This window comes from Labrus mixtus, chromosome 3 (genome assembly GCF_963584025.1).
Source record: "Labrus mixtus chromosome 3, fLabMix1.1, whole genome shotgun sequence".
Lineage (NCBI taxonomy): Eukaryota > Metazoa > Chordata > Actinopteri > Labriformes > Labridae > Labrus > Labrus mixtus.
Genome location: NC_083614.1, coordinates 32,476,321 through 32,503,419, shown reverse-complemented (window position 1 = coordinate 32,503,419; position 27,099 = coordinate 32,476,321). Strand labels below are relative to the sequence as shown.

Genomic DNA, 27,099 nt, shown 5'->3' with positions numbered 1-27,099 from the left:
TGAGAAAATGATATGAAGCCTCTGTGTTCGTAAAAAACTCTCCTCCAATCAGAGCTCTGGATTCAGGCTGTTCTCAGCAGCTCTGCATGTCGAGGTGTTCAAACCTCCTCCTCCTGGTGTCTGCGAGCTGTCTGACATGTTCTCCGCGTGGACTCAGAGCCCACAGCTCTGCTCTGCTGACGTGACGGGACAAATTAGTGTCACCCCGGCTAATGTATTCAAACTGCTGCCGAGCGGCTGCAGAAGACATTGAGAAGCATTAAGAACGATCGCCCTGACTGTCAGCGACGCTAACCACTCCTGAAAAGGTGACGGCACATTTGGCTGCTATTTGCTGGAGCAGAGAGAGAGAGAGAGAGAGAGAGAGAGAGAGAGAGAGAGAGAGAGAGAGAGAGAGAGAAACTGTCTACAAGTTTAACTTTGGGGCATTTTGATCTTTAATTCATACGGGATGTGGAAAATGTGTTTGGTATTTTCACGTCTCAAAAGAGTTCATTCTGAGAGGAGAGAAACACAGCGTGGGGATCATCGCACGCCATCGCGCCTTCTCCACTTTGATGATTTTGTTCTCGGCCAGTGGCAGGGCTTGCTCATTGACAAACTCTCCTTTCATAAAAAAAAACGTTCAGGGAGGGTACGGCTCCGAGCCACTCCTGTCGAGCGCTTACGCACGCAAAACAGTGAATATTTGAGGCGACTCCTGGATGTGTTTTATGCAGACAACATGTGACAGGTCTGACGTGAAGCCAGGGCCGATATGAAAGCAGGCAGTGTCCGTCAAAAAAGCAGGAAGTAATCAAAGCGAGCGTCCACCTCGGGGCCCAGCTGAAAGTCATTAGCCCGAAACAATGCGTCGCTTCTACTGTTAGCCTGAAGAAATAATAACGCTTAGAAGATTACCATAATGATTTGAGAGGATCTGAATGATCTGCTGCGTTTGAGCCCACTCTGGGGCGTGGACGAGCCGCGCTGAAGGAATGATTCCAAGGAAAATTGTCCAGGCGTTTACGTCTCAGCTTTGATTAAAATAACCAACCAGTGATTACCCGGCGCTAATCCTGTTAGCCTTTTGTTTGAAACATGGGATACAAAATCTGAAAAGAGCATTCAAGAGTCAGAAAACGACATCCATATGGGTTTGGAGTTTTTATTTCTGAAAGCAGCCTCTCTTCAGTTTATACAGACATGCACTTATTAAAGTATTAAAGCTTCTTTTAAATGTCACATCCTGAATTTAAACATCAAACAGAGAAGAAAGTCAATATAAAAACTAGGTTTCTATCAAACTGCGATATTACAAGCCACAGTATAAAACATTCTTACATAAAGACGAAGTTCATATTTACAGAATCCTGCTCTAACATATCGTCACGCCGTCCTGAAGGACTCCACCTGGTGTCAGCTCGAGATCTGTTTCTGGATATCCGCTGATGAATTTGAACAACAGTCAGATTTGGCCGTCTACTGATCCTTGGCGTTGGCTTCACTCCCAATTTCCACATTTCTTTTTCTTTTAGATTCTCAAATCTAAATGTCAAGTAGCTGAATGCTAACGTTAGCGGTCAAGTAGCTGAATGCTAACGTTAGCGGTAGCTGACAGGTTATTAAGTATGATTTTTTTTGGCACCAGGCCAGAGATATTTTTTACTTAAAGTTAGAAAACTGCACTCTCTTGGGTTTTGAGTTCTTGGAGTGAAAGTATCTCAGCTAAAGGATTTGTTTTGTAAAGATTGTTATGAACAGCTGAAACCATTTTCAAAGCCACTGCTGCTACGAGGACTAACCACTCTGTACATGGGAGCGTCTGACATAACCGTTAGGCTATCCGGCGCCCGTCAAGCATGTTTTTTAACTCATAATGTGTCTCTGGATTTTCAGCATCCACTGTCTGTGTACTTTCTCATCAACCGGGAAGCTTTGAAATTAAACAAGTTGCTCAGATGTGCGACGTTAGCATGACTTAAACTTTGAGAATACGTGGAAAGATACAACAACATTTGGGCTTCCTACGCTGAGCGTGATGTCATGGCAACATGGCCACTGTGGGAATACGGTCTATTAAGATAGGACAGTGGATAGAGTTGGACATAAGGCAGCCAGAGTGGTGAAGACATGCAGGAAATGAGCTTCAAGTCGGACTTAAACCCGGGCCGTCTGCTTGTTATCTGCGCCCAAGTTGGTGTGAAATTTGGCACCAGGACCAAATGTGACTGGATTTCCTGACCCGGTTTGGCAGAAACAGTGGATTTTCAAACCTTGGTTCCAGATTAAACCTTTGACTGACTCGTCCCCTCATGACATCGTGAGGATTTCTCTATGTGTTGTTGTAGACATTTCATCCAAGTCGTCGTAAATTGAACAACCTTTTCACAGTTACAATGTCGCCTCTATTTCATGGCGATCATCCAGACGGGCATGATGACCTCGGGGAGACCTTCCTGCATCTCTATGGCGAGGATCTCCAGGCCGGCCTTGGCGATGATGACCTTCATGATGTCCAGGTGGCGGCTGATGCTGCTGTCGATGGAGTCCAGCTTGCAGCCCTGCCGCGCCATATTGTCCTTCATGATGATGACTCCGTTTGGACGCAGACTCTTCTGACAGCGGAACAGGAAGTTGGTCAGGTCCTTATCTGTCAGGTGGCCTGAGGAGAAAGACGGATAAGGATGTCAAACATTGCAGTTATGTTGTTTGAATCATTCATTTTCCCGTTGCCTCGCCGCTTTACTTCTTGCCTGAATGATTGAGCGCCTTGTTCTAATTTTCACCTCCACGCCTGATGTGCGTCACCTGTAGGCCTCCCTGTTAAACATCGCCCTCCCAAGTTCATTAAGGGCCTTTTCACACCTAATCTGTTGGTTTGGTTAAAACAAACTACAGCTCATTTGCCAAGTCAGTTTGTGTAAGCTGCCAATCGAACCTTAGTGTGGACCAAACAACCGTACAGAGACCGCTTCAAAAGGTAGATCTTTTTTCCATTTTCAGACTCTGGTGCGGTTCATTTTTGGTCAGAACATTAAACCACCTTGATCTGAACTCACTGCAGGAAGTAACCACTGTGGGCCCTCTCTGTTCATCATCACTAAACACGTGTTACAGACCACAGGCAGTTCAGGAGGATTAACATGGTCCTTCTCCTGAACTGTGTTGATAAGTGTCTTCAGTGACTTCAGAATATCAACATTTTGGAACCACAGTCGCGCCTTATTTTCAAACTGTCTTGCTTGCCTACAGTGGTAAATGCAAACAATATGAAAACTGATGATCAGAGCTGACATCACTCTGTGTAATTGTCTGTCCATTTACAGATTGTAAAGTGTCTTTGGAGCTGCCACAGCCAATCAGCAGTCTTTGTTTAAGGCAAGAAATTCTGACCAATCATAGAGAGAATTTTCCCAGAGTATCACTCATTTTGGTCGTCTTGTGAACGTCCCCATGTGAACACAAACCAATCTTGAGGTAATTATGCAACAATGGAACAAACTGGTACATGATTCAGACCAGAGCAAACGATCTATCGCTGTGAAAACAACCCTTAGTTGGCTCGGACATCTGAGCCCCAGCACAGTTTGCTTTTAACTCATTAACCCAATAAATGTATTTACGACATCACATGATTAGTTCTGAGTATGAAACGACTTTAAGCGGACATCGTGTTATACTCACATGCCACCCACTGCATCCAGACGACGTCATACTTGTTTTTGGGAGGTGTGAAGTCCTGCAGGTTGTAGCAGTAGTACGTCTGAATGCGGTCGGCGTCGTCGCCGAGGTACTCCTCGTGTGCGTGGAGCAGGAAGTGCTCCATCATGTCGGCCATCTCCATTTTCTCAAACACAGGAAGGAGGACGCCTTTGGACACACGGCCGATCCCACAGCCGCAGTCCAGGGCGCAGTGTGTGCCCGCCTTACCCGGACCCTGAGAGGAGGAAAGAAACATCATTTATTTTATCTTCCCCTTATCGGGTAGCAACGTTTTATACAGAGATATCTGTAGCTCCAAACAGGCTCGATTTGGGTAACATGATTGTTTAGGTTTTGCATTAGAAAACATCATGACTTTGGTTTTAGTTTCTCCATAAACTTTGCAGAGTTCCTCGACAGTACGAGTGTCTCCGGTTGGGAATCTGTAGAAATGCCCAAATTCAAAGGTAGCCTTAAAGAGAAGGTCTGGATTTATGTTTGACAGAAACAGAAAGTTCCCCTGCAGCTTGTTATTAGCATATCTATAAGTCATAGAGGAGTGTGTGCTTTACTCTCTTGTGTTTCCAGATGTCCGGCCTCTGAACCTCAAAGCGCCGACGGACCGAAACAAGAGGACCTCGGCTCCTCGGGGGTGAGGAAACTCTGAACTTTACCACGAGGGAACAAGAAGTCACCTCTCCTGAATCATGCAGCTTTTTCTTCCTCTTCATTTGGTATTCTGACCTCACTCCAACCCCTCGTCTTCAGGGGCCCCCCACTGTGTGATTGTATGAAAGATGGGGCCCCGAGGAGCTCCGGGTTGTTACAGGAGGCTTCCTGGTTCGCTGAATTACTGCCATATTTCCCCCGTGTGTATGTAGCTCAGTTTAATCTGGATGTTGTCTAAATCTTTTCATACTTGGGGATGTCATGTTTAAACAGGAGCTGTTTACGACCCAGCAGGAGATTCTTGCTCAGGATGATGTGTGAGGGAATTGTAAAATAATTTAAGGAAAAGAATCTGGGAATCTGCATCAAAGTGAAGAGTTAAAAGTGATTTCTCTGTCCCAACACGAGGACAGAAACTGGGAAAAGGCCTTTTTGGGAATCCTGCTTTAACAGCCTGGAATCTGTTGCATGGAATCCAACTCAAGGAGCTGGTGTCCTTAAATGTTTTGAAATCTACAACAAAAAACCTTTGAAGCAGATTCTACAGGATGTCAATGTTTTTAGCTCTCCTGGTTGGACATCTGACTTCCAGAAAGTTCTTTGTTTGACTCAAAGATGGTTCTCTTTTAATGCAGATGTTGTCTCTCTTTGTGTCTCTGCGAGTAACTTTGTGTTTTTGTTTTTGTTTTTTGACTGCCAGGTCAAGCTTGGAAAAAAAGTTCTGACTCTCCATGGGACAAACCGGGTTAAATAAAGGTTAAATAATTAAATTAAATGACTGGACATTATTTACAAATAAATGCAAACAGGACAACTTGAAGCAAACACCTCAGACTTAGTGAGGGGGGAATAAATGAATCTTTTGAAGTCTTTCTATAGAACATGCAACAAACAGAGTCGTTACCTGGAGATCTTAAAGGCTTTCTATGTGATTTTTCACACTTAAATATAATAGAAATCAAGTATATCCTCTGAAAATAACTCTGTGAGTCATGACTGTCTACAATGGGTGTAACACCCGAGTCCCACTGTCTGTGATGTTTTCAGAGTTTTCAGAGTCCTATCTTCACTTTGTTTACATCGCCCGGACAGCCGGCTGACTCCTCCCCTCATGTATAAAAGTTGTTTAATTGAGGGACTAGAGAAAAGAAGAACAACATACTGTACTCACTGATTAACTGTGTTTCTAGATCACGCTCATTTCAGGTAAATTTACATGCAGTGTGAAGATACGAGCAGAATAAAGATCGCTAGCATTAGCATGCTAACACAACAATGCACCGCAAGTTGTTTTGGTTTCATGCTGGTGCTCAAGGGCGACATCTGCTGGATCAAAAAGCCTAAAGCCTTTAAGGCTGTTATTTTTTCATTTTTCATTTAATGCAGTTTTTGCTTTATTTTTCATACATGATCATTTCTGCTGTAAAAACAGGCTTTTTTTGAACCGGTGTGTATGTGACTTCCTGTGTTTCTGCAGCCAGCCTCTAGTGGACACTCGAGGAACTGCAGGATTTTGCACTTCAGCATCTGCTTCATGTTTCAACTCGGAAGGGTTGCAGCTTGTCCAGAATGTATCATCAGATTCAGCATTAAAGGAAATACTGTGGAGTTGTAGCCCTGGTCAAACTATTAAACAATATGCGTCAATAAACGTCAACAGAACTGGAAATAGAAAACTGGCACTAATAAAATAATGATTGCATTGTTTTGCATTAGTAGTGTTTAACATGTATTACTGAGCTGTGTTTCATCAGAGCTTATTGATTATCCATGAGCACCGTTGTAAAAGAAGCCTCTGAACTGTCTGCAGTTTCTGTAAAGCATCCGATCTTAGCAGTTTATAATTAGCACTTCTGTTCAACGGAGCCTGTAAATAACCCCGCCTCTGGGCCAAAGAGCATTCCCTTAAATTAGCACACTGACTCCCCTAACATCTCAAAGATCGCCTCAGTCCACAGCGACACACTCACATGATCACACAGAGATAAAGGTGCGAGAAAATGTTGTGACATCTGAGATTTCACCGTAATGAGGGAAGCAGTGACTTGATTATCAGGGAAGGTTTGAGTTGTTGGTTATTTATGTGATTATTTACATGCTTCACACAAGACTGCAGTTTTATAGTTTAAATGTAGATCTCATAATACATTTTAGATTGCCATAAAACTGGTGTTTAAAACGCTCTTTTGTTATCTATTTTTTTATTTAAAAAGTTGGATGGGTCCTTTTAGTATAAAACGCTGAGACGTCATGGTGTCATGACTGGTGGGGCATTCAAGGCTTGTTGCAACCATTATTGTCCAAATTATCCTCAAACGCGGCGCCAGTAGCCTAGCGGTAGACTGCTCCGAAAGTTGACGACCGAGTTAGAATCTGTCTAAAAAGAATCTTTTGTTCCTTTCTGGCATGTCGTTCCCCACTCTCTCTCTCTCCCCCTGATTTCTGACTCTGTGTGGTGTCAATATTTCGATTTTACTGCTTCCGATCAAGTCGGAGCCTCCTCGATTATTGTGCTTCCAGCTGATCAGGCGGCTTCCAACAGAATACTCTCAATAGCCAATGAAAGCGAGCAGACCAGGAAGCGTCACCAACCAGATGTTGTGTACTTTCACAGCTCACAAAACATGGCAGCGGACATAAACACAATTGAGCCCAGGGACAAGTGGAAGAAGAAGAAGGAGAAGATCAGCTTGTGTAACTATGGCAACAACACAAGTCTCATGAAGACAAGCCGCACAGCCAGCTGACCACGTCCATCGTCCTCCATGTTTGTTTCTCCTCTGAAGTCACGTTTGATCACGTTAGTTTCTGTGAGATCTCGTGTCGGTGGATTCGTTACCACAAACAGCAGGTGTGTGTGGTCTCAGGGTCTGGCTGAATCATCCAGTGGTAGCGTTTGGAGAATTATTATGTAAAAAATGGGTTGAAACTGTCCTCATGTCTTAGGTCTCCCACATTTTTAAAATCAGTTTAAATTTGATTAAAGTCATCCTGTGTGAAGCCAGACTTAAAGAGGACATATTCTCCCCCTCCTCCACCTTTTCAAACAGTCCCCCTGTGGTCTAAATGAAACATCTGTGCTGTGCTTTGGTCAAAATATAACATGAATCAAGCACCAGAGGAGGTTTGTGACCCTGTATAAACCAGCTCTCTCAGAACGCTCCGTTTTGGTGTGTGTGTCTCTTTAAATGCAATGACCCCCCCCCCTGAGTTTTCCCCGTAGACATCACTCCTCTGTAGTGAGAATAAAAATGGCCGCCCTGAGCATCATATTTCCTCTAGGCTGGGGGTGGAGTCCATGGGTGGAGATATCAGGGGAGGTTAGGGGATATTTTCCCCAGAATCCCACTGTGACATCACAAGGAGAGCAAATTTGAAACAGAGCATTTTTCTCTGTGTTGTAAGACTTATGCAGACCACAAACAAAGGACTGGATGGGTTTATTTCACATGTTGTGGGTCAGTAGACTCTCAGGTTACCCAAATATATGTTCACAAACACTGTAGAAGAGGATTTTTCATAATATGTCCCCTTTAATCACAGAAATGAGACATGAGAGCCAATCTTTTTTATATCAAACAAGTTCAAATCTTGAACTAGTCCTTTAAAATAAATGCCCTTCAATGAACTATACCCGACACTAAAGATATTTCCCAACCTAAATACACTCCTCTGTTATCACATCGGAGCTGGAACCTGATGAAAGCACAAAGTCATTAACATCAGTCGGCTGTGCTCGTTCTGTTTGGGTGTTAATGGGGCTGACATCATGTATGAGCTACTATTAGAAACTACACCGACGCCTCCTCCTGCATTCAAAGAGATGGAATTCATTCGCATTCAGGATGATGAATTCTTCCCCTCAAATAGATCCTGACATGTAAATATAGAGTGAGCTGCAGCAGTGTAAATGGATATATATCAGTGTTCAGCAGTCAGAAGCCTCTGAAGTGTGTAATGAAGCTTCTCAGATGTCATCAGATTACGAGACTCACCACAAACCTCTTCAGAAACTGCCGGGAACCCTCCAGATCAACGTTGGATATCTCCACAAAATCTCCCATCATGCCCTCCTCGGAGGCGGGGACGTCCTCGTAGAACTTCTGAGCTCTGTAGTAGAACTGTTTCTCTCCTTTGATGTACTCGCAGGTGACAGGAAACAGCTTCACTGTGAGGGCAGGTGAACAGACAGAAATCATGTTATATTATGTCTCAGAACTGGTGATCATGGTGAAGGTGATCAGAGGGGATTATTCTGCTCCTGTAAACACACATATTAGTGGCGTCACTGTGTCCTCGTGGCATCTGTATATTTCTACTGCAAGTTAAAAAGTTTGACCACCAGAGGTCAGCAAAAACAAGACTGTCAGGGTACGTAAAGATGTTTCAAGTCTTCTCATGATTTGGACAACTCATAACGGACAGTTTGAATAATTCTGTAGCAGAACCAGAGATAATTTATCCAACCATCCATCCAACCATCCATTCATCAATCCAGCCATTCATATCTGTCCATCTAATCATCCATCCATCCATCCATCCATCCATCCATCTATCCTTCCTTCCTTCTATCATCCATCCATCCATCCATCAATCCATCCGTCCATCCATCCATCCATCCATCCATCCATCCATCCATTTATCCATCTGTCCATCCATCCATCCATCCATCCATCCATCCATTTATACATCTGTCCATCCATCCATCCATCCATCCATCCATCAATCCATCTGTCCATCCATCCATCCTCCCATCCGTCCATCCATCCATTCATCTATCATCCATCTATCCATCCATCAATCCATCTGTCCATCCATCCATCCATCCTCCCATCCATCCATCCATCCAGTCATCTATCATCCATCCATCCAACCATCCATTCATCAATCCAGCCATTCATATCAATCCATCCGTCCATCCATCCATCTATCCATCATCCATCCATTTATCCATCTGTCCATCCATCCATCCATCCATCCATCCATCCATCAATCCATCTGTCCATCCGTCCATCCTCCCATCCGTCCATCCTCCCATCCGTCCATCCATCCATTCATCTATCATCCATCCATCCATCCATCTGTCCATCCATCCATCCATCCTCCCATCCATCCATCCATCCATCCAGTCATCTATCATCCATCCATCCAACTATCCATCCATCCATCAATCCATCTGTCCATCCATCCATCCATCCTCCCATCCATCCATCCATCCATCCATCCATCCATCCATCCATCCATCCATCCATCCATCCATCCAGTCATCTATCATCCATCCATCCAACTATCCATCAATTCATCCATCATCCATCCATCCATCAGTCCATCTATCCATCCATCCATCCATCCATCAGTCTATCCATCCATCCATCCATCCATCGTCAGTATTTGGTAAAGTAAAGCCTTTCTGGTGATATTGTTTTTTAACTCTATAAATTGTCTTATTTTGGCAACAAAATATCGATCTATCTTGTGCAACAACCCGACTTCACGGTTGCCAGTTTGGTTTCTGAGGAATGTATTTCTAATCTGCAGCGGAGATAAGGACGTGTCTGGTATGCTCACTTCTTTTTGACTCCACAGTTATGCACATGATGCACGCTACACCTCGGTTTAGGGTGATATCTGAAGACAGACGACAGTATTTAACTTCCAGGTCAAAGCTCTGTATATAATATGAAAGTCCAGTTTTAGAACAAATTCCCAAACCAACTTACAACAAAATAAACTTAAATGATCAAATTGAATTTGGTTTCACCCAAGTAATGAAGAAATAACCAACAAATGATTTCAAACATTCGATACAACAAGACACTGGGCTTCTCTTTCTGGAGAGGAACGCTGTCCACTAAGTCTCTAAGGAAGAGTAGGATGATCATTTGATCACCAGAAGACTAAAAATAAAGACGTGCTGTGATACTTGTGCACTCTGCTCAGCTGTTAAAGGATTTAAGATCACATGCGGCTTCATTCAGTGTTGAGCATTTAAAAGCTTCTAAGATTACCAATCAGTAATGAGTTGATTAAAACTGGTAAATTTAAGCTTTTTTAGGATAAATCTTTAGCTGGAAACACAACAGTAGTTATGCTTTGTGATATGATGTGTTGCACTCCAGTGTTGTTCTCTTACATAATGATGTCAATGAAATTCTGTGCTATTAAGAAACTAAACCACAGGCTTCTTAAAACCATCCCAACCTCTCACTGCGTCCGTTCTGCTGAGCTCGAATAAATCCTGCAGATTGAACACAACATATCTGAAAGCTTAGATGACACGTTCCTGGCCTGGAGGGGACCGAGGCAGGGGGGGTTTGGGGGGTTTATAGGGGAATGTCCGTCTGCTTGTAGAGGATCTCCAGTGGCAGAATTAGTGACACCAAAGTGAAACATTAAGAGGGGGGATTTATTTCCAGCTGGACCCTCGCCTCGACACTAGAAACATCGGGACGAGGAAGAAAGCCAAGAAAGGGACTGAATCCATCAGCACCTGGAAGTCTCGCTGTAAACAAGGTGTGCAAACAAGCAACGCGTGATGGTCGTCTCCTGGCACGTGCCCACTGTGTGATGAATGTTTGAGTTTTGTTCTTGCATCAGATTTGATTGGAGCACTCGGAGCTGGCAGCTGCATGTCATGTCACCCCTGAAGAAGACTTTCAGTGGACGGTAAGTTTAGATCCAGCGAGACGACGCAGGCGTCCGCCAAGGAAGTGTCACTCCAGAGCCACCATGTTCTTAATCTCACACCTTTGAAGCGAAGCAGCTCATTAGAAGAGGAGGCGAGGCTGACCGTTGACCTTTGATGTAACCAAAGAAGACATCTGATTGAACGACACAGGATCTGAGGGTTAATGTTTATTTCCAGCACCTTTAAAAAACACTGTACAGTATATTTATTTTAGGTTCAATCTGTTTACTTTATCGAGACATAAAAATAGAAAAATCTAGATTTCAGTCAGTCTGTTTAAAGCTGCGAGTAAATAATCTCACCGCAGCCCTCTCACTGTCATGTAAGCACTGACTGACATGACTTATTGCCTCCATGCCGGACATGCCGTGCCATTAAAGGGCCTTGTATCGAGTGAGTGGCGTCCTAGAGTCAGAATGACCAGCAGGTCAGGATCTCCTGTTTCTGCAGGTTTTGGTCTCCTGATGAACAAGCACACAGTCTGAGGAGGATTAGGTAATACTGCATGTTAAAAGGGTCGTTCTAGTATTTTTACACCTTGGTGCTAGTTTTGCGTATTTGGGGGTCTAACTTACAAAGTTACTAAGTTAGAGTTGCATCGTTTGTCATGTTCTCAAGTTGCGCAACACTAAAGTCAAGATGGACCGGTGCAAGTCAAGAAAAGGTCAGCAAAAAATCTAAACAAGTCACAAATCAAGACCATCACGATCTCTGAACCTTTCGATATTTCCTCTGGAAGCTACGGGCAACTTCTCCAGACTAGCGGTGTATCCAGGGTTGACTTTTAAATGACTTAAAGCTGAGACGTTCTTCCTGTGTGTCGCCTTTGTTCAACTATAGCAGGTCATGAAAGAGAAAGGAGTTGGTGTTGAGGAAAAAACATCTTTTCTTGCCGTTTTCTCATATGCACATGTCTAGAAATGTTCAGGAGTACTGCTCCTGAAATCCTCCTGATCTGGTTGTTCACACATGCACCTTACAAAGAGAGACTATCACTGTCAGACTGTCAGACTACTCGCTCGAGGTGAATTCTCCTGATCATATCCTGCTGCATTCTCACATCAGCTCACTCTGACTTTCTGCAGAATAAATACGAGGAGGCTGGAGGAGAAACTCCAGATAAAGTCTGAGCGAAATATTCAGCTGTTTGTGTTCACACATGACGCTCAGCAGGAAAAAAACTGAAGGAGTCTTTTTTTGCAAGTGTTAAAGCTTTACATGAGGGACTTTTTAGTTGTATTTTCATACTGATGATTTTCCATAGAGATTGAAGCTAAATAATGGGCTGAAGACTGATGACGGGATCTTGTGTTGCAAAATCTAGTCTCAACAAGTGTTGGTCTACTTTCTTGGCACAACAAACAACTCAGCCTCATGTTTGCTTTTAATATCTTGAAATAAGATTCTAATTTGGATTTGTAATTTGTGTTTGATAAGAAATTAGATAAATACACTTTGTAAGATTTTAGTTTTTGCAGTGACAGTGGATTTTGTTCCATCTCTTGTGCTCTCCAATCGGGATGTTTTTCTTCTGACAGTTAAAGCCTGTTGAAACTCGAGTGGATGATACTTGGACTAAAAGACGGAAACCAAAACAAATCCGCTCCTGCATTTACAAAGTCTGTATCTTTATGCAGAATTTGTGAAGACCAACAAGTCTAAATCAAGATCAGCGAGTTCCAGGTCCAGAGAAGCCAAAAATATTTAGTTTTGGAAGCCCAACAGCAAACTGCCAGCTCACATGTTTGGTTGCTCTGATTGGTAACACGGTCTGGTGGCATTTGGCCTGCACCTGTTGATATCATCCGTTGGGAATCAAATGAAAGTCAGAGGTTGAGGAAGGTGTTTCCATGCACGTGATGTTTGGTGTAATTCAGATGGCTTATTTTTTACACATAAACCACCAGGTAACGCTCACCTCTCCAAACAGTTGAGATAAATGAACTAATCATGTGCTTGCAAAAGCTTATAGATTTAGCGGTGAGCCAAATTTGTCCTAGTCAGATTATGTGGTATTATGTAAAAACTTCAAGGATCCATGGATCTTTATACTCAAAGAATGTCTCAGGTTAAGATGAATCTGAGAAACTTGACACAGATTCATCACTGGGGCGAGGATCTAGAGAGGAGGAGACAACGTCAGGAAGTGCAAACAAACAGCTTTAAGTCTGATCAGCCACATAGGTACTAGGACAGGAAGTGACCAGAGGCAGAGCACAACATCGACAGCTGTTCTTGAGAGTTTTTATCAGTATCAAAACCATCATCAATATCACCATCATTAAATCAGAACAGGCTTTTTCTGTGTCTGTACCTTTAAATATGTAAATGAGCTGTGTCTGACCACGCCCCCTCTCTGGAAGGGCTTGGGTGTCTCGGTGCTTTCTCGCTCCATGTCCTATTGTTTACGGTGAGAAGGCAGACTCAGAGGGCAGAACAAACACCTAGCTGTGGGAGTGTCACCCACCTGGGGGAGGGGCTACTGCCCTTTGTGATGTCATGAAAGGAAAATCTCCAAACGGCCTGTTTGAGCACACATTTTCTGAAAAGTGGAGCAGGCAGAAGACGGAGAGGATGGACTTTTCTCATCATTGGGGGGTTTGTAGACAGACTAGAGACACATGTTAGAGTTAGAGGAACATGGTGAAACCTTTAAACCTGTTTCCAATCAGTGTTCCATGTTTTTACAATGTTAGCCGTTCTATAAATGTAACAAAATAATCATCTAGTTATGTTACTAGCACATGGTTAGAGCATTTATGAAGCTAACTTGGTAATGTAGTTTCACTTCTTGATGCATGAAGACCAACCTTACACTCACAGAATCAGATTTTAAAGATATGTGCTCATATAATCGTTTGGATATGATAGCAAAGAGTCAAATAAACTCTACAAATGTTGTAAATAGGAACATTTAACTCCACATAGCATTGATGTCTGCAATACAAGTATGTGGAACCTAAATATATCTTTATTTATGATAATGTAAGATGATATTTGACTGGTAGCAGACCGTGTCTGAGTATTGGCCACACCAGTGACTCCATGCACACAAAGAACTGCCAGTGTTTTGGGTTTTTGGATCTACACTTGACACGTGGGGACGGAGATAAACAGTAAGAATAATCTGACTGCAACCAGGAAGAACCATCAAAGTGTTTACATGGATATCGACCCAAATATCTGATGTTACAAACCACCCCTTCAGACCATTCTCTTCTGATAGAGGTGTTTACATGATGCATGGTTTATCCTGCTCAGGCAGTTATTCCAGTTATTAGTGCTCCATGTGAACATAGCGATCGGTTTAAGCAGCTTCAGATGATTGATCATCATCAGTTGTGCTTAGATTCCTGACAATCATTTCTGCATCTTTGTAGAAACTACAGTGAAGAGTTTTGAAATCAGTATTCACGATCAAATTAAAGACTTCATCACAAAAGTGTGACTTGAAAAATGTTACGGATACGACGTTGAGCTGAGCTGCAACTTTGAGTCTTTTTGATATCGACATTTAACAGGTGCAGAGAAGCATCATTTTTCATGCATATAGAATACTTTACCTGAGACAAAATCACCATCAGCGTAAAACAAAACACACATAAACATATGCATGCTTGCTCAGCAATTCCTAATCTTTAATGGGATCAAAGGTCAGAACAAAGGTTGTAAATCTGGACCTGTTGTCAGTGAAGCTGGTGTGAGGTTGGAGCCTTGTGTGACCCCGTCTCCTTACCCAGAGGAATCTTCTCCACCAGGTACAGGTAGCTGGCAAAGAACTCGCTCCTCAGCGTGTGGTGCAGGTGGAAAGACATGCTGTGGCGACACATGGTTTCGTCTGTATTTTTCCAGCGATCCCTTAGAGCCTGGTGAGCCGCCTTGTCCTCAAAGTTGGCCGATGTGCCGCTGCTTTCATCCTCAAGTGAAATCTCCATTTTGTGTTTGAAGGAGTGACAGTAGAGGAGAGTAACGCTCACTGGAGCTCGTTTTGGGACACTCGCTGCTTCTATATCTGTCCAGCTGAGTGTTCAACTCGCCCCAGCAAGCCTTCAACTGCTGGTCTGAGATCTTTTTCCACGAGGGGGGGGGGGGTTGCTCTGGACGGATCACCTGCTCAAGACTCTGACTCGGAGCAGGGGAGGGGGCATGGAGGGGGGACGCCTGCTGTCTAAGGGCGAACAGTGGAGGATGAATTTCAGGCTGTAAATTCCAGCTGAACATGAGAGTCCATGCGTCCTTGTTGCCATGTCATGTGGTCCTAAATTTAGTAACGACTTCTCATGTTTGTATACATGGCTTCCTTTTGTTCTGGCACAATACGTCAGCTAGAAGCTGTATCGTTCTCTCACTACACGGACCAAAATAAAGACGTTGTTTGTTTTAATCTTTGTTTATGAATCAGGTAGACAGAAGTTAAAATTAACAGAATTCACCAGTTTTATCAACAACAAAAAGCAGATAATATCAGCTTTTTGTGATGTCAGTAGATTCAAGTTTTTAAGAGGCCGGTTCCCAATTTTCAACTTTAATCTCTGTTCTGATTCATGCACTCTGACCTCTTGATTGACACCTCATTAAGCCAATCAGGATCTTCCATTAACCGTTCCTATAGGCTACTTTAGCCAATGAGAGCCTGAGTAGAAACAGGACTTTCTTTCTCTCCTCTCCACGGCCGACATCAGACATGATACTGATGTGTCAGTTAAAAAAGGGATAACAACAATAACAGAACCAGACAGCTAAAGGACCCAAAAATGCAGGCTCACACCAGGCAGGATACAAATAGAGGGCAGAGTCTATTAAACAGTCGGTCCAGGTCGGTACACATGTAATCCAAAAAATACAGAAGCAAACAAATCCAAGAGGGGCAGGCAATGTTCAAACACTTTAACAAACTCATGAGGAAAAGAATGCTGGAACGACGCGACACAAGGACGCAACGATCTGGCAACATGAGGGAGCAGAAGGCGGGAAAACATGAGGAGCAGGATCTGAAAGATATAAGGGTAAAGTACAAAATAAAACAGGAAATGACCATAACACATGAACAGAAACAAAACATGACCTCAGGTAACTAACGGGTTGTGTCAAACGGGGTTTTCTTGAGAACATGACTGATCTCACTGACGCAAGACTGAAAATCAGCCGTCTTTGAAACCCCTCTCACAGCGACGTCCGACCCCTGTTGTGGTACCAGGACCACAGATATTTCATATTGGACGGCCCAAAATCATACAGTCTGTACCTGGATTTAGACATAAAACTAGGATTACATTTTATATACCTGCTGCTGTGACGTCACTCATCTGTGATAACATACATTATATCTGCTGTATGTATTTTTACATTCATTGTAATGCAAGGTGTTTGTTTGCTGATGGATGCCTGAATGTCTGAACACTTCAAGGTGAAGCATTTCTAATGTTGTTATCTGATTGTTTAATGACGATAAAGACCTTCTATTCTATCCTTTGTCTGGTCAGGAAACTTCATCTACGTGCCTAATTATGACTTCAACACACAGACGATCTTCACAGGATCTAGTAGCACCAGGAGTCGAATGCTCAGTCGCTGGGGAATACTGTGTATTTTTAACCCCTAACATAAATAATATCCATCACGAGCCACAACCTAAATTTAACGTGGTGACATCAGCTGTCACAGAGGAGGAGCCTGACCGCTGCTGAGACGTGCAAATATCTTCTGGTGAGCAGATCGACCGTGTTACTGTATTGATTACACACCCTTTGACTCGTTGCATGGTTTGTGCGCTTGAAATGAGAATCTTAAAGGTTTTATTTAATTCAAATTAAAGATGTTATCAACATGCTTTCAAAACAACCAACTCATCAACTTTGAATCTCTTTTTTATTTTGTTTTCTCTCAATATTCTGATACTCATTTATTTCTTTAAACTCTATCAAGACATTGCGCTGGTAAAAAAGTATAATTTGTGTTTAAAAACATAAAGGTCCAATCAGTGAGATGTGTAGTGAGTGAAATGATAAAGTCACCTTACTATATGATCAGACGATATCACGAGCAGAAACGTGCTCAAACTAGGATCAATATTGGAGATGCTTTTTGAAAAATGGAGAGAGGTTAGAACGCAGAAAGGTTTACAAATGTAGGCAGACATGATTACATTTCCTGGTGTTGATGGTAAGTTTTGAAAAATGATCCAAATTCTTACAAGTTTAAGATTTCAAAATAAAACATTTGTTGAAGACAACATTTACACACACATGATAAATAAAGACACGTTCATGTTGCTTGAGTGCAACAAACCTCCAGTCCACAGCTCCGTCTTCACCTCACCTCTGGTCGTGTTCACAGTAATCTGATCCAAACTCGTCCAGGTGACCTCTGTGACCTCCTGTCCATCCATCATATGTGCAGAAACATTCCTTTCTAAATAAATATGAAGATGATGATGTGTTTGACTCAAATGTCCTCTCTTAAAAATAATAATAGAAGAAAGACAACATTTTTGTTTCCCTCCTGTATTTATTTATTTACTTATCCTCTTCTGTCACTTTAGTAAATACACTCAGGTCTAATTTATTTCCATCACGTGCTACAAGGCTCCTTAAATACAGATTAATCCTCAAAATACATCATAAACACCCTGAATTTACGGGACTGGATCTGTAACAGTGAGTGCTACATCAGACCTCCGGGGCTGCAGGGGGCAGCACTGCTGTCTTGCCTCGCATTGCATGCCGGGAGCTGTGGTGCCGCCTCCCTAGCAACCATAAGGCTCTGCTAGCAACAAGAGGGAGGAGATCAATAACATCCGCCCTGTCCGTGTCACCATCAGCTGGTCGTCGTTCATGAAGAAACACATCAGATGTTTGATCGTTTCTAATCAAAGATGGAGAACCAGCAGGCAGCGGACGCTCGCTATCTGAAGAGGTAACGGTTTGTTTGTAGCCGTTAGCGGGATGCTCATCCGGGTGTTTCAACCCCTGACTGTGCGGTTACTCAACGTTAAAAACAAGATATAATGTTTATATATAAATGTATTTAATTTAATAAACGAGCAGATTAAAGTCGCCTTGTATTAGTGTATCTGTTTCTCTCAATGGAACGGATAAACATATCCGCTAATGTAATAAATCATCATCATAATCTATATTTATTTAATTTATATATGCGAATATTTCCTCAAAAATTACGTTAAATCTTAAAATAATTAAAAAGAAAAAACTCAACATGATGAGTATCTAAAAATACTTCTTAGAATATTAAAAAATCTGTAAATATAATATAAGTATGAAGTAGTTTATTTTTTATCTGTAAATAACGTTTTATTTTCCTAAAAGTTTGGCAAAAATAATGACTTAAATTGTATGGCTTATTAGCTCAGAATGACTTATTATCTAAAAATAATGACTTTTTTAAAAAAAATGTCTCAGAATGATGACTTATTACCTAAAAATAATGACTTTAAAAAAAAAATTCTCAGAATGATGACTTATCATCTAAAAATAATGTTTTTTTTTTAAATGTCTCAGAATGATGACTTATTGCCTACAAATAATGACTTTTAAAAAAAAATGTCTCAGAATGATGACTTATATCTAAAAATAATGACTTTTTTAAAAAATGTCTCAGAATGATGACTTATTACCTAAAAATAATGACTTTTAAAAAAAAGGCTCAGAATGATGACTTATTATCTAAAAATAATGACTTTTAAAAAAAAAATTCTCAGAATGATGACTTATTATCTAAAAATAATGACTTTTAAAAAAAAATTCTCAGAATGATGACTTATTATCTAAAAATAATGACTTTAAAAAAATTTCTCAGAATGATGACTTATTATCTAAAAATAATGACTTTTAAAAAAAAGAATTCTCAGAATGATGACTTATTACCTAAAAATAATGACTTTTAAAAAAAAGAATTCTCAGAATGATGACTTATTATCTAAAAATAATGACTTTAAAAAAATGTCTCAGAATGATGACTTATTATCTAAAGATAATGACTTTTCAAAAAACAAATGTCTCAGAAGAATGACTTATTACCTAAAAATAATGACTTTAAAAAAAGAATGTCTCAGAATGATGACTTCATTCTGGATATCTGCACAAAATGTACGTAAATGAGAGGGACTTTCATTCAGCAATGCAGAAAAATCGACATGGTTTGGGTCGAGTAAAAAATTAAAACGGTAAAATGATAAATTGACTTGAGCTTGTATATTTCTTTTCTAGTCTTCTGACTACTCAAAGCTCTTTTACACTGCATGTCACACCTACACATTCACACACTGATGGTAGAGGGTGCTGGGTAAACAGACCATCTGTTGAGACATACAGCAACAATGAACGAGCATTTATTGACCTGATTTTTCACGATGTGATTCATTGTTCTTGAAAATTACTCAAAGACGGAGCATTACACTCTTTTGACAGATGTTATCAAGCCTTCTGTTAGAGAGGTTCACTTACATCTTAAAGGCTGACCAGCAGAGATCTCCTTTTATTAAATATGTTTAGTCATTAGACGTAACAGATGATGATGTGAACGACTGATTTGTGTGGACGATTTCTGAGCATAAAGAACTTTAATTTAGTCTTTAAATACGCTCTGTACTCAAACACTTAACACAATTCAATATTCAACGTTGTATCTAAAACCTTTTAAGACAGGAGAAACATTTCTGTTTTGTTTAGTGTTATTATTTATTCATTTATATTTCTGGTTTTTCCTTTCTGTCTGTTTCCTAGTTTTGTTGGTAATTGCAGCATTTAACATCTGTAGATAAACCATGAGAATGTAAAACGCTGTGTCTTCTTGTGCTAACATGTAAGTGAAATAAGAAGAGGAATGACTCCATGTTTTCAGACATGTTGTATCTGTATCTGAAAACAGTGCCATGTTTCTGTGTGAACCCCCCCCCCAGGAGAGTGAAGGGCTGCACCGTCGACGTCCACCCGACGGAGAGAGCCCTCGTCGTCCAGTACGAGGTGGAGGCGACCGTCCTGGGAGAACTCGGGGACCTCATGGTTGGAGAGCGCAAAGAGTGTCAGAAAATGTGAGAATGATCAGTCACTACGTTCAACACATCCTCACATACTGAGTTTCTTTGAGTGGACGGGATTTCAACCTTAGAAAGGTTCTGTATGTTTGGATGTTTTATTCAACCGGGGCCCTTTGGTTCATATTATTTGGACTAAAAGGGGGAAACATTTTTTTGGTAGATTGCTTCAGCTGGCTCTGATAGCTGCTGTGTCATCTTTGGGATCTAACAAAGGTTGTCCTCTAAAAGTTGTTTGCCAGGCTCAAAGTGTCTGACATCATTTCAGAAAGAGGTAGCACAGTGCTCTCTCTCTAAAGAGATCCTTCACACTCTTTATAGCGATGTTTGTCCTTATTGTGACAGAGCTTTAAATTTACATGAATATACCACGAGCAAATAAAGAGGAGAGTGAAGACGCAGCCTCAAAACCCAGTCGAACAAAAACTAAACCAGGAGCTTGTATCAAAAGAGGGGCTGTGACTAGAATCTGTCAAGGAGTGTTTCCAAGTCTTGAAAGTGAACATGTATTATCACCTGTATGTGAAAAGACCTCAGGATATGAGACTTTGGCACAGCCCTATGTGTTTGATGTCGACTTTTGGATCATGATGTAATTTCATATCTTGGCCCCTGAAAACCCGTTCCTCACCTTTTTCTCTCTGAATCAGTCACTGTGTCTGTCTTTGTGTATTCCAGAATTCGCCTGAAAAGCCTGAACGCCCACACAGACACGTCCTCTTTGGCCAGAAAGGTCGTGGCGGAATGTCGCCTGATTCACCCGTCCAAACTCAGCGAGGTGGAGCAGCTGCTCTTCTACCTGCAGAAACGCAGAGAATCAAACGGTACACATCAGATTCTCATGACTTACTAAATGTTTGATCAGCGTCTTTGTGATGCTCATTAAATGAACCTTTCACAGACGAGCAGGAGAAGACACGTATCACACCTCGAGACTTCACACCTTATGCAGGAGTAGAGGTAAGCAGTCCACCATACAGTGTACATCGTGTTGGAGAGACTTTTCTGTCCATGGCAAGAGCTGACAGTGTCATGTTTTTTTCCCCCCTCCAGCTGGACGAGGTGGCGAGCATCAACAGCATTGATGAGTACGTGGAGCTGCTGTACGAGGACGTCCAGGAGAAGATCAGAGGAGCCACGCTCATCTTCCAGCTCGCCCGTAACCCGGACAACCTGGAGGAGCTCATGCAGAACGGTACCTTACACTGAAGAAATAATTGCTCCGTGATTATTTTATGGCTTCTAGGTCAACTTCAGGAAATGAGTTTTGAATAAAATGTTTCAAAAGTTAGGGGTTTGTACGCAACATGCACTCTGGTTCATTTTCATTTTCTCACACTGACTGCCAAAACCACCTCAACTGGCTCCTTTAGATGTGAAGGAGTAGGGACTCTACTCCGAGCTCCTCACCCTCTCTCTAAGTCTGAGACCAGACACCCTCCATAGGAAACTCATTTCGCCTCTCTCCTCTCTTCTCCTCCTCCTCTCCTCTCCTCTCTCCTCTCTCCTCTCCTCTCCTCTCCCCTCTCCTCTCCTCTCCTCTCCTCTCCTCTCCTCTCCTCTCCTCTCCTCCTCTCCTCTCCTCCTCCTCTCCTCACCTCCCATCTCCTCTCCTCTCCTCCTCCTCTCCTCACCTCCCATCTCCTCTCCTCTCCTCCTCCTCTCCTCACCTCCCATCTACTCTACTCTCCTCTCTCCTCTCCTCTCCTCTCCTCTCTTCTCCTCCTCCTCTCCTCTCTCCTCTCTCCTCTCTCCTCTCCTCTCCTCCTCCTCTTCTCACCTCCCCTCCCATCTCCTCTCCTCACCTCCCATCTCCTCTCCTCTCCTTAGCTCCCTCTTCCTCCACGTTGGTCTGACACAACGCCTCTCTCCTCTCCTCTCCTCTCCTCTCCTCTCCTCTCCTCTCCTCTCCTCTCCTCTCCTCTCCTCTCCTCCTCCTCTCCTCTCCTCCCATCTCCTCTCTTCTCCTCCTCCTCTCCTCTCCTCTCCTCTCTTCTCCTCCTCCTCTCCTCACCTCCCATCTACTCTACTCTCCTCTCCTCTCTCCTCTCTCCTCTCCTCTCCTCTCCTCCCATCTACTCTCCTCTCCTCTCCTCTCCTCTCTCCTCTCCTCTCCTCTCCTCTCCTCAGCTCCCTCTTCCTCCACGTTGGTCTGACACAACGCCTCTCTCCTCTCCTCCTCCTCTCCTCTCCTCTCTTCTCCTCCTCTCCTCTCCTCTCCTCTCCTCTCTTCTCCTCCTCTCCTCTCCTCTCCTCTCCTCAGCTCCCTCTTCCTCCACGTTGGTCCGACACAACGCCCCGCATTACTGCAGATGCTAAGCTAATCCTCCTGCCTGATTTATGTTGTAGGTTTTTAAGATAGACTTTTAAAAAAAATCCTCCACAGTAGCTGTCATTTGCTGAGCTAGTCAAAACATGCGGGGAATGTGGACGGAGTTCTTCCAGTTCGTCTAGTGACCGTCGGTATGAAAGCTATCTCTCTCTCTCTCTGTGTGACAAACGAAAACAGAGGAAGACCTTGAGACGTGGCTGACAGCTCTGACAAGGTCAGCGATGAGCCGTCACACTCAATTATTCTGAATGTTCTCTCGTTATTTTTGGATCCAATCGCTCAAGTTCAAAAGTGCAAACCTCAGCAGTGATCCAGAATCAAACTGAACGTGGATGAAAAGTGAGTTTTTTTAGAATACTTCTCGACTGTGTTGACTTTTTATCAGCTCGTCCACCCTGCTTTTAAAGTAAACACAGCTCGGCCTCGTTCCTGCTCCCCTCCGTGACAACCGGCCTGTTTCTTCTTGCAACAGCACGGAGCCGTCATCCTCTGCAGCCGCGCGGAGACGGCACGGCTCCATTTGTCTCTGTCATAACGCGTCCTCAGCTCGCTCTGTCTGCCGCGCCACATCAAGCCGCCCCGCTGTTGGTAAGAGCCCGGTGTTCGTGTGAACCCCGGAGGCCTAGGGGGTCGCTCTGGAAAGAGGAGAGGAACTCTGGGATGCTACGTCTCTTACGTTGAGCAGCACCCATAGCTCAAAATCCTCAGGAGCCTCCGACCTCATCACATTCCCCCACGTTTCTTTAAATTAACCTCCAGCTGTACAGCTCCCCCGCTCCGTCTGACTCTGATCGAATTCCACACGCAGACGCTCTGCTCCAAGTTTTTCTTTTTTTCTCGTCTGCATCCCCTCTTTCCTGACCTTTTTCTGTGTCTTGCCTGTCTCTGTGTCTCAGAGCCGGTCCTGGGAGCGCTGGCCAGAGTTTTGAGGGAGGACTGGAAGCAGAGCGTGGACCTGGCAACAACCATCACCTACATCTTCTTCTGCTTCTCCAGGTAAACCAGAGCACCATGAGTTCAAACAGAGGGCCACAGCTTTCTGCATCTATTTTCCTCTTCCTTCCTGTATTTTTTCATATATATATGATATAGTTAGGTTTACATGTGATGCAGAAGTGATTGAGAAATTATGTGAAGTGAAATTTGCCTTTTCACCTTGAATGTCCTCTTTCAAAGTTCACTCATTCAACAATTTCACAGATCTAGTAAGACTGATTTGGTGCAGATGCAGCAACAAAACCGCAGGGAGCTTCTACTATCTAAGTTGATCTTTGCACTGAGACAAAAGTGATCAGCTCAAAAGATCTGTGATTGAGATTTAAGTGGGAAACAAAGGGAGAGAGACATTGTGATATATGATATATGATATATCATATCAATATATATCGCAAAGCCACTTTTTTTTCCTCTCCTCTCCTCTCCTCTCCTCTTCTCCTCTTCTCCTCTCTCCTCTCCTCTCCTCCTCTCTCCTCTCCTCTCCTCCTCCTCCTCCTCCTCTGCCCTCCTCTCCTCTCCTCTCCTCCCCTCCTCTCCTCACCTCCTCTCCTCACCTCCTCTCCTCTTCTCCTCTCCTCACCTCCTCTCCTCCCCTCCTCTCCTCTCCTCTCCTCCCCTCCTCTCCTCTCCTCCTCTCTCCTCTCATCTCCTCCTCCTCCTCCTCTGCCCTCCTCTCCTCACCTCCTCTCCTCCCCTCCTCTCCTCTCCTCCTCTCCTCTCCTCCTTAACGGTAGTCCTCCTCCTTTGGCAGCAGATTTAGTCGTGAAGTTTCTCTCTCCAGCTGAGGGTTAGGAAACACTAAAATTAGCCGTGGCTACAATAATACATAAACGTCTGTCAGAGCTGATTCTTCTGAAAACTGATCGTGGCTCTTGGCTCGGCTCCATCTCCGTGTTATGCTGTTTGGATTGTGAAACGGTTCAGCTCGGCCTGATTATAAGTCGGACCAGGACATACTGTTTGACAGCATATGTTTTGACTTTGACGGTTTACTCTGTAAACTACTTCAGGGGTGACGGATCGGGTCATTCACTGACAGCTCCCAGCTGGAATCCCAACTTTTGGATAAATGGAAGCATTTTTCTCTTAATTTTCTCCTCCAGTTTCTCCCAGTTCCACGGCCTGGTCACACATTATAAGATCGGTGCCCTGTGTATGAACATGATCGAGCATGAGCTGAAGAGGTACGACCTGTGGCAGGACGAGCTGCAGAAGAAGAAGAAGGCCTATATCCTTTTCCAGCAATTCAACTGACAAATCTTTCATTTTAGGGCTTTTTTTTTTACAGAATTGTTCGCTATGAAAAGCACGTTGATTGTAAGCTCCTCACATAGATAATAATCACCATGATGACAGTTTTCATGGCACAGAAGAGAACAATGTGTCCATGTAGTCGTGGTTTTCTTTGACTGTTCTCACATGAAGAATCCCCTGAGAACCAAACCCTGAAGAAAGACCACGAGAAGTCTTTCAGGAAGTACCAGAGCCTGCTGATCAAACAGGAGCAGCTCCTCTCAGGTACTGTTCAAACTTTATACTTCAAATATTAAAGAGCCCATATTCTGCCCTTTTTGGGGTTCTTATATTTAATCTATGTTCCTACTTTTGTACGTTCACAATAGCTAAAGTTATTAAAAAGTGTCTGTTTTCATGTACTGCTCCTCCTTGCTCCCTCTACGCTCTGAGTCCGTCAGCTGCACTCTGCTGAGCCCACACTGTTAGACCCCACGTGGGCCAAGTCTGCTCTGATTGGTCTGCAGCTAACAGGAGGACGTAGGAGAAGCTGCGTTTCTGCGGACTTTGAATTTTTGCACATAGATGTGCCTAAACATGCACAGGACACTTGGAAAACACACTAAAGGGCAAATAAAACCAGAAAAAGCTGAATATGGGACCTTTAAAAAATCTTGAAGCAGTTGTGAGAAGTTTCTCTTTGTGATGATTTTGGCGCCCCCTGTGGACAAATAGCTTGTACCCTTATCAGCTCACTCTGGCTTTCTGCAGAATAAATACGAGGAGGCTGGAGGAGAAATTTTGCATAAAATATGAGTGAAAAATGTGACTGTTTGCGTTCACACATGCAGCTCCTCCTGAAAATATCAGGAGTCTTTCAGGAGTTTTTGTGCAGGTGTAAAAACACTCACATGAGTTTTAGTTAGATGTCTGAACATGAAACACTGATTCCTGTTCCCTGAAATTGATCCTGTAATCTGTTGACTCTGTAGTCGCTCTGTGTCTGCTGCTCAACTTGGCTGAAGACACTCGCACAGAGCTGAAGATGAGGAACAAAAACATCGTCCACATGCTGGTGAAGATCCTGGACCGGAGAGACCAGGACCTGCTGCTGCTGGTGGTCTCCTTCCTCAAGAAGCTGTCCATCTTCCTGGAGAACAAGAACGACATGGTGAGAGAGACAGTTAAAGGTGGAGGAGGAGGAGTCATGGGAGCTCTTTATAAAACATTTTTATAAATATGCATGCCCTCCTTTGAGTTGTATTTAGTCTCCTGATTATCTTTGCCCCTAAAACTAAGAGACAAATAAACACTCAAATGCATCCATTCACAACATCCCTGACTCAGCATCTATCTTTACAGAGCTCATAATGTTCACCATAAAGCTCTGCTCTTCTCACATTTGCAGGATGCAGTTAAGATACTGAGCGGTGCAGACACATTGTCAAAGGCTCTAAAAACAACACAGGAACAATGGAGAGTTTTAAAGAATAATAAAACTACTGTATGATATCTTGTAGTAAAGGTGTAGTACAGACAGATGCAGAGGTAGACCAGCAACTCCCATGTTCTAAAGTTTCTGGTGGATGAGTTCCTTCTGATGGTCTCTTTACTCAGCAGCCTCTACCATCAGTGTGTGAATGTGTAGGTGTGACCTGCGGTGTAAAAAGCACTTTGAGTAGTCAGAAGCCGAGAAAAGAAAAACACAAACTCAAGTCTATTTACCGCTTAGTTGAATTTAAATAAGTCTGAATTTGGGAGGTGGAGGTGTTAATGTGCTAAACAGTGTGCAGTCCTGAAACCCAACACACGAGTTCAGGACTCATTTCAGGTCAGTCAGTCCGATCTGAAGGAAACTATCCTCCTTCTTTGTTCCTGCCAGGGGAAAACCAGGCGTATCAGATTTCTGTTTAATAAATGTTTGTATGGTCCACTTTTGGCCACGTGTCCCTGCAGCGCTCGCTCAGGAACCCCTTGCCCCCCCCCTCCTCATCCAGCCTCACCTGGTTCTAATCTGGCTCAGTTTGTGTCTTTATCAAAGCCAGGGCCGTGTTAGGGACGGGTTTTTATCTCCGTGTTTCCCCTTCAGCCTATCTTTGATTCTGTTTAAAGGACCCTTCAGGGGGGTTTAGACCCGATCCAGCATGTGTCCAGCAGGGAGATCAGGGTTTTTCAACACTCTGACTCAGAGTCCGTCCACGAGGGAGCGGAGGGGTCCATATAAGGACGTGGGTGATTAATTCACTCAAAAACACAGGAAGTCGGACAGAAATGTGTGTAACCTTCTTTTATTTACTCAGAGAACATGATGATCTCCTGATCAGATCAGTCTTCAACGTGATCAGTTATTTTTCCTGCTGCTGTCGCTAATGGAGGAGGGGGAGGGGGGGGGCAGGGGGGAGGGGGTTAATTGACACAGGCTGCAGTTGATTACGCAGCTTCCAC

At 43.2% G+C, this 27,099-nt stretch overlaps 2 protein-coding genes and 1 long non-coding RNA gene across 3 annotated transcripts in view; 2 read left to right on the top strand and 1 right to left on the bottom strand.

The window, feature by feature from the left end:
- The window catches only part of LOC132972089 (uncharacterized), a 473,300-nt gene that overhangs the window by 386,458 nt on the left and 59,743 nt on the right, over positions 1–27,099 (top strand). The window lies entirely within an intron of this gene.
- On the bottom strand, positions 1,145–15,101 carry ntmt2 (N-terminal Xaa-Pro-Lys N-methyltransferase). Its single transcript, XM_061034642.1, has 4 exons — positions 14,778–15,101; positions 8,349–8,521; positions 3,667–3,919; positions 1,145–2,644 (listed from the first exon to the last, which is right to left on the bottom strand). Exons 1-4 carry the CDS (start codon positions 14,974–14,976, stop codon positions 2,388–2,390), a joined length of 882 nt encoding a protein of 293 aa, XP_060890625.1. The 5' UTR covers positions 14,977–15,101; the 3' UTR covers positions 1,145–2,387.
- Positions 17,759–27,099, top strand: part of kifap3a (kinesin-associated protein 3a) — a 34,547-nt gene continuing 25,206 nt past the window's right edge. The window contains exons 1-9 of the mRNA XM_061034961.1: positions 17,759–17,956; positions 19,959–20,090; positions 20,772–20,917; positions 20,995–21,053; positions 21,147–21,288; positions 23,322–23,421; positions 24,525–24,651; positions 24,843–24,939; positions 25,647–25,825. Coding sequence (XP_060890944.1) covers positions 17,916–17,956; positions 19,959–20,090; positions 20,772–20,917; positions 20,995–21,053; positions 21,147–21,288; positions 23,322–23,421; positions 24,525–24,651; positions 24,843–24,939; positions 25,647–25,825 — 1,023 coding nt within the window. The 5' untranslated portion in view covers positions 17,759–17,915. The remainder of the gene's footprint in view (positions 17,957–19,958; positions 20,091–20,771; positions 20,918–20,994; positions 21,054–21,146; positions 21,289–23,321; positions 23,422–24,524; positions 24,652–24,842; positions 24,940–25,646; positions 25,826–27,099) is intronic.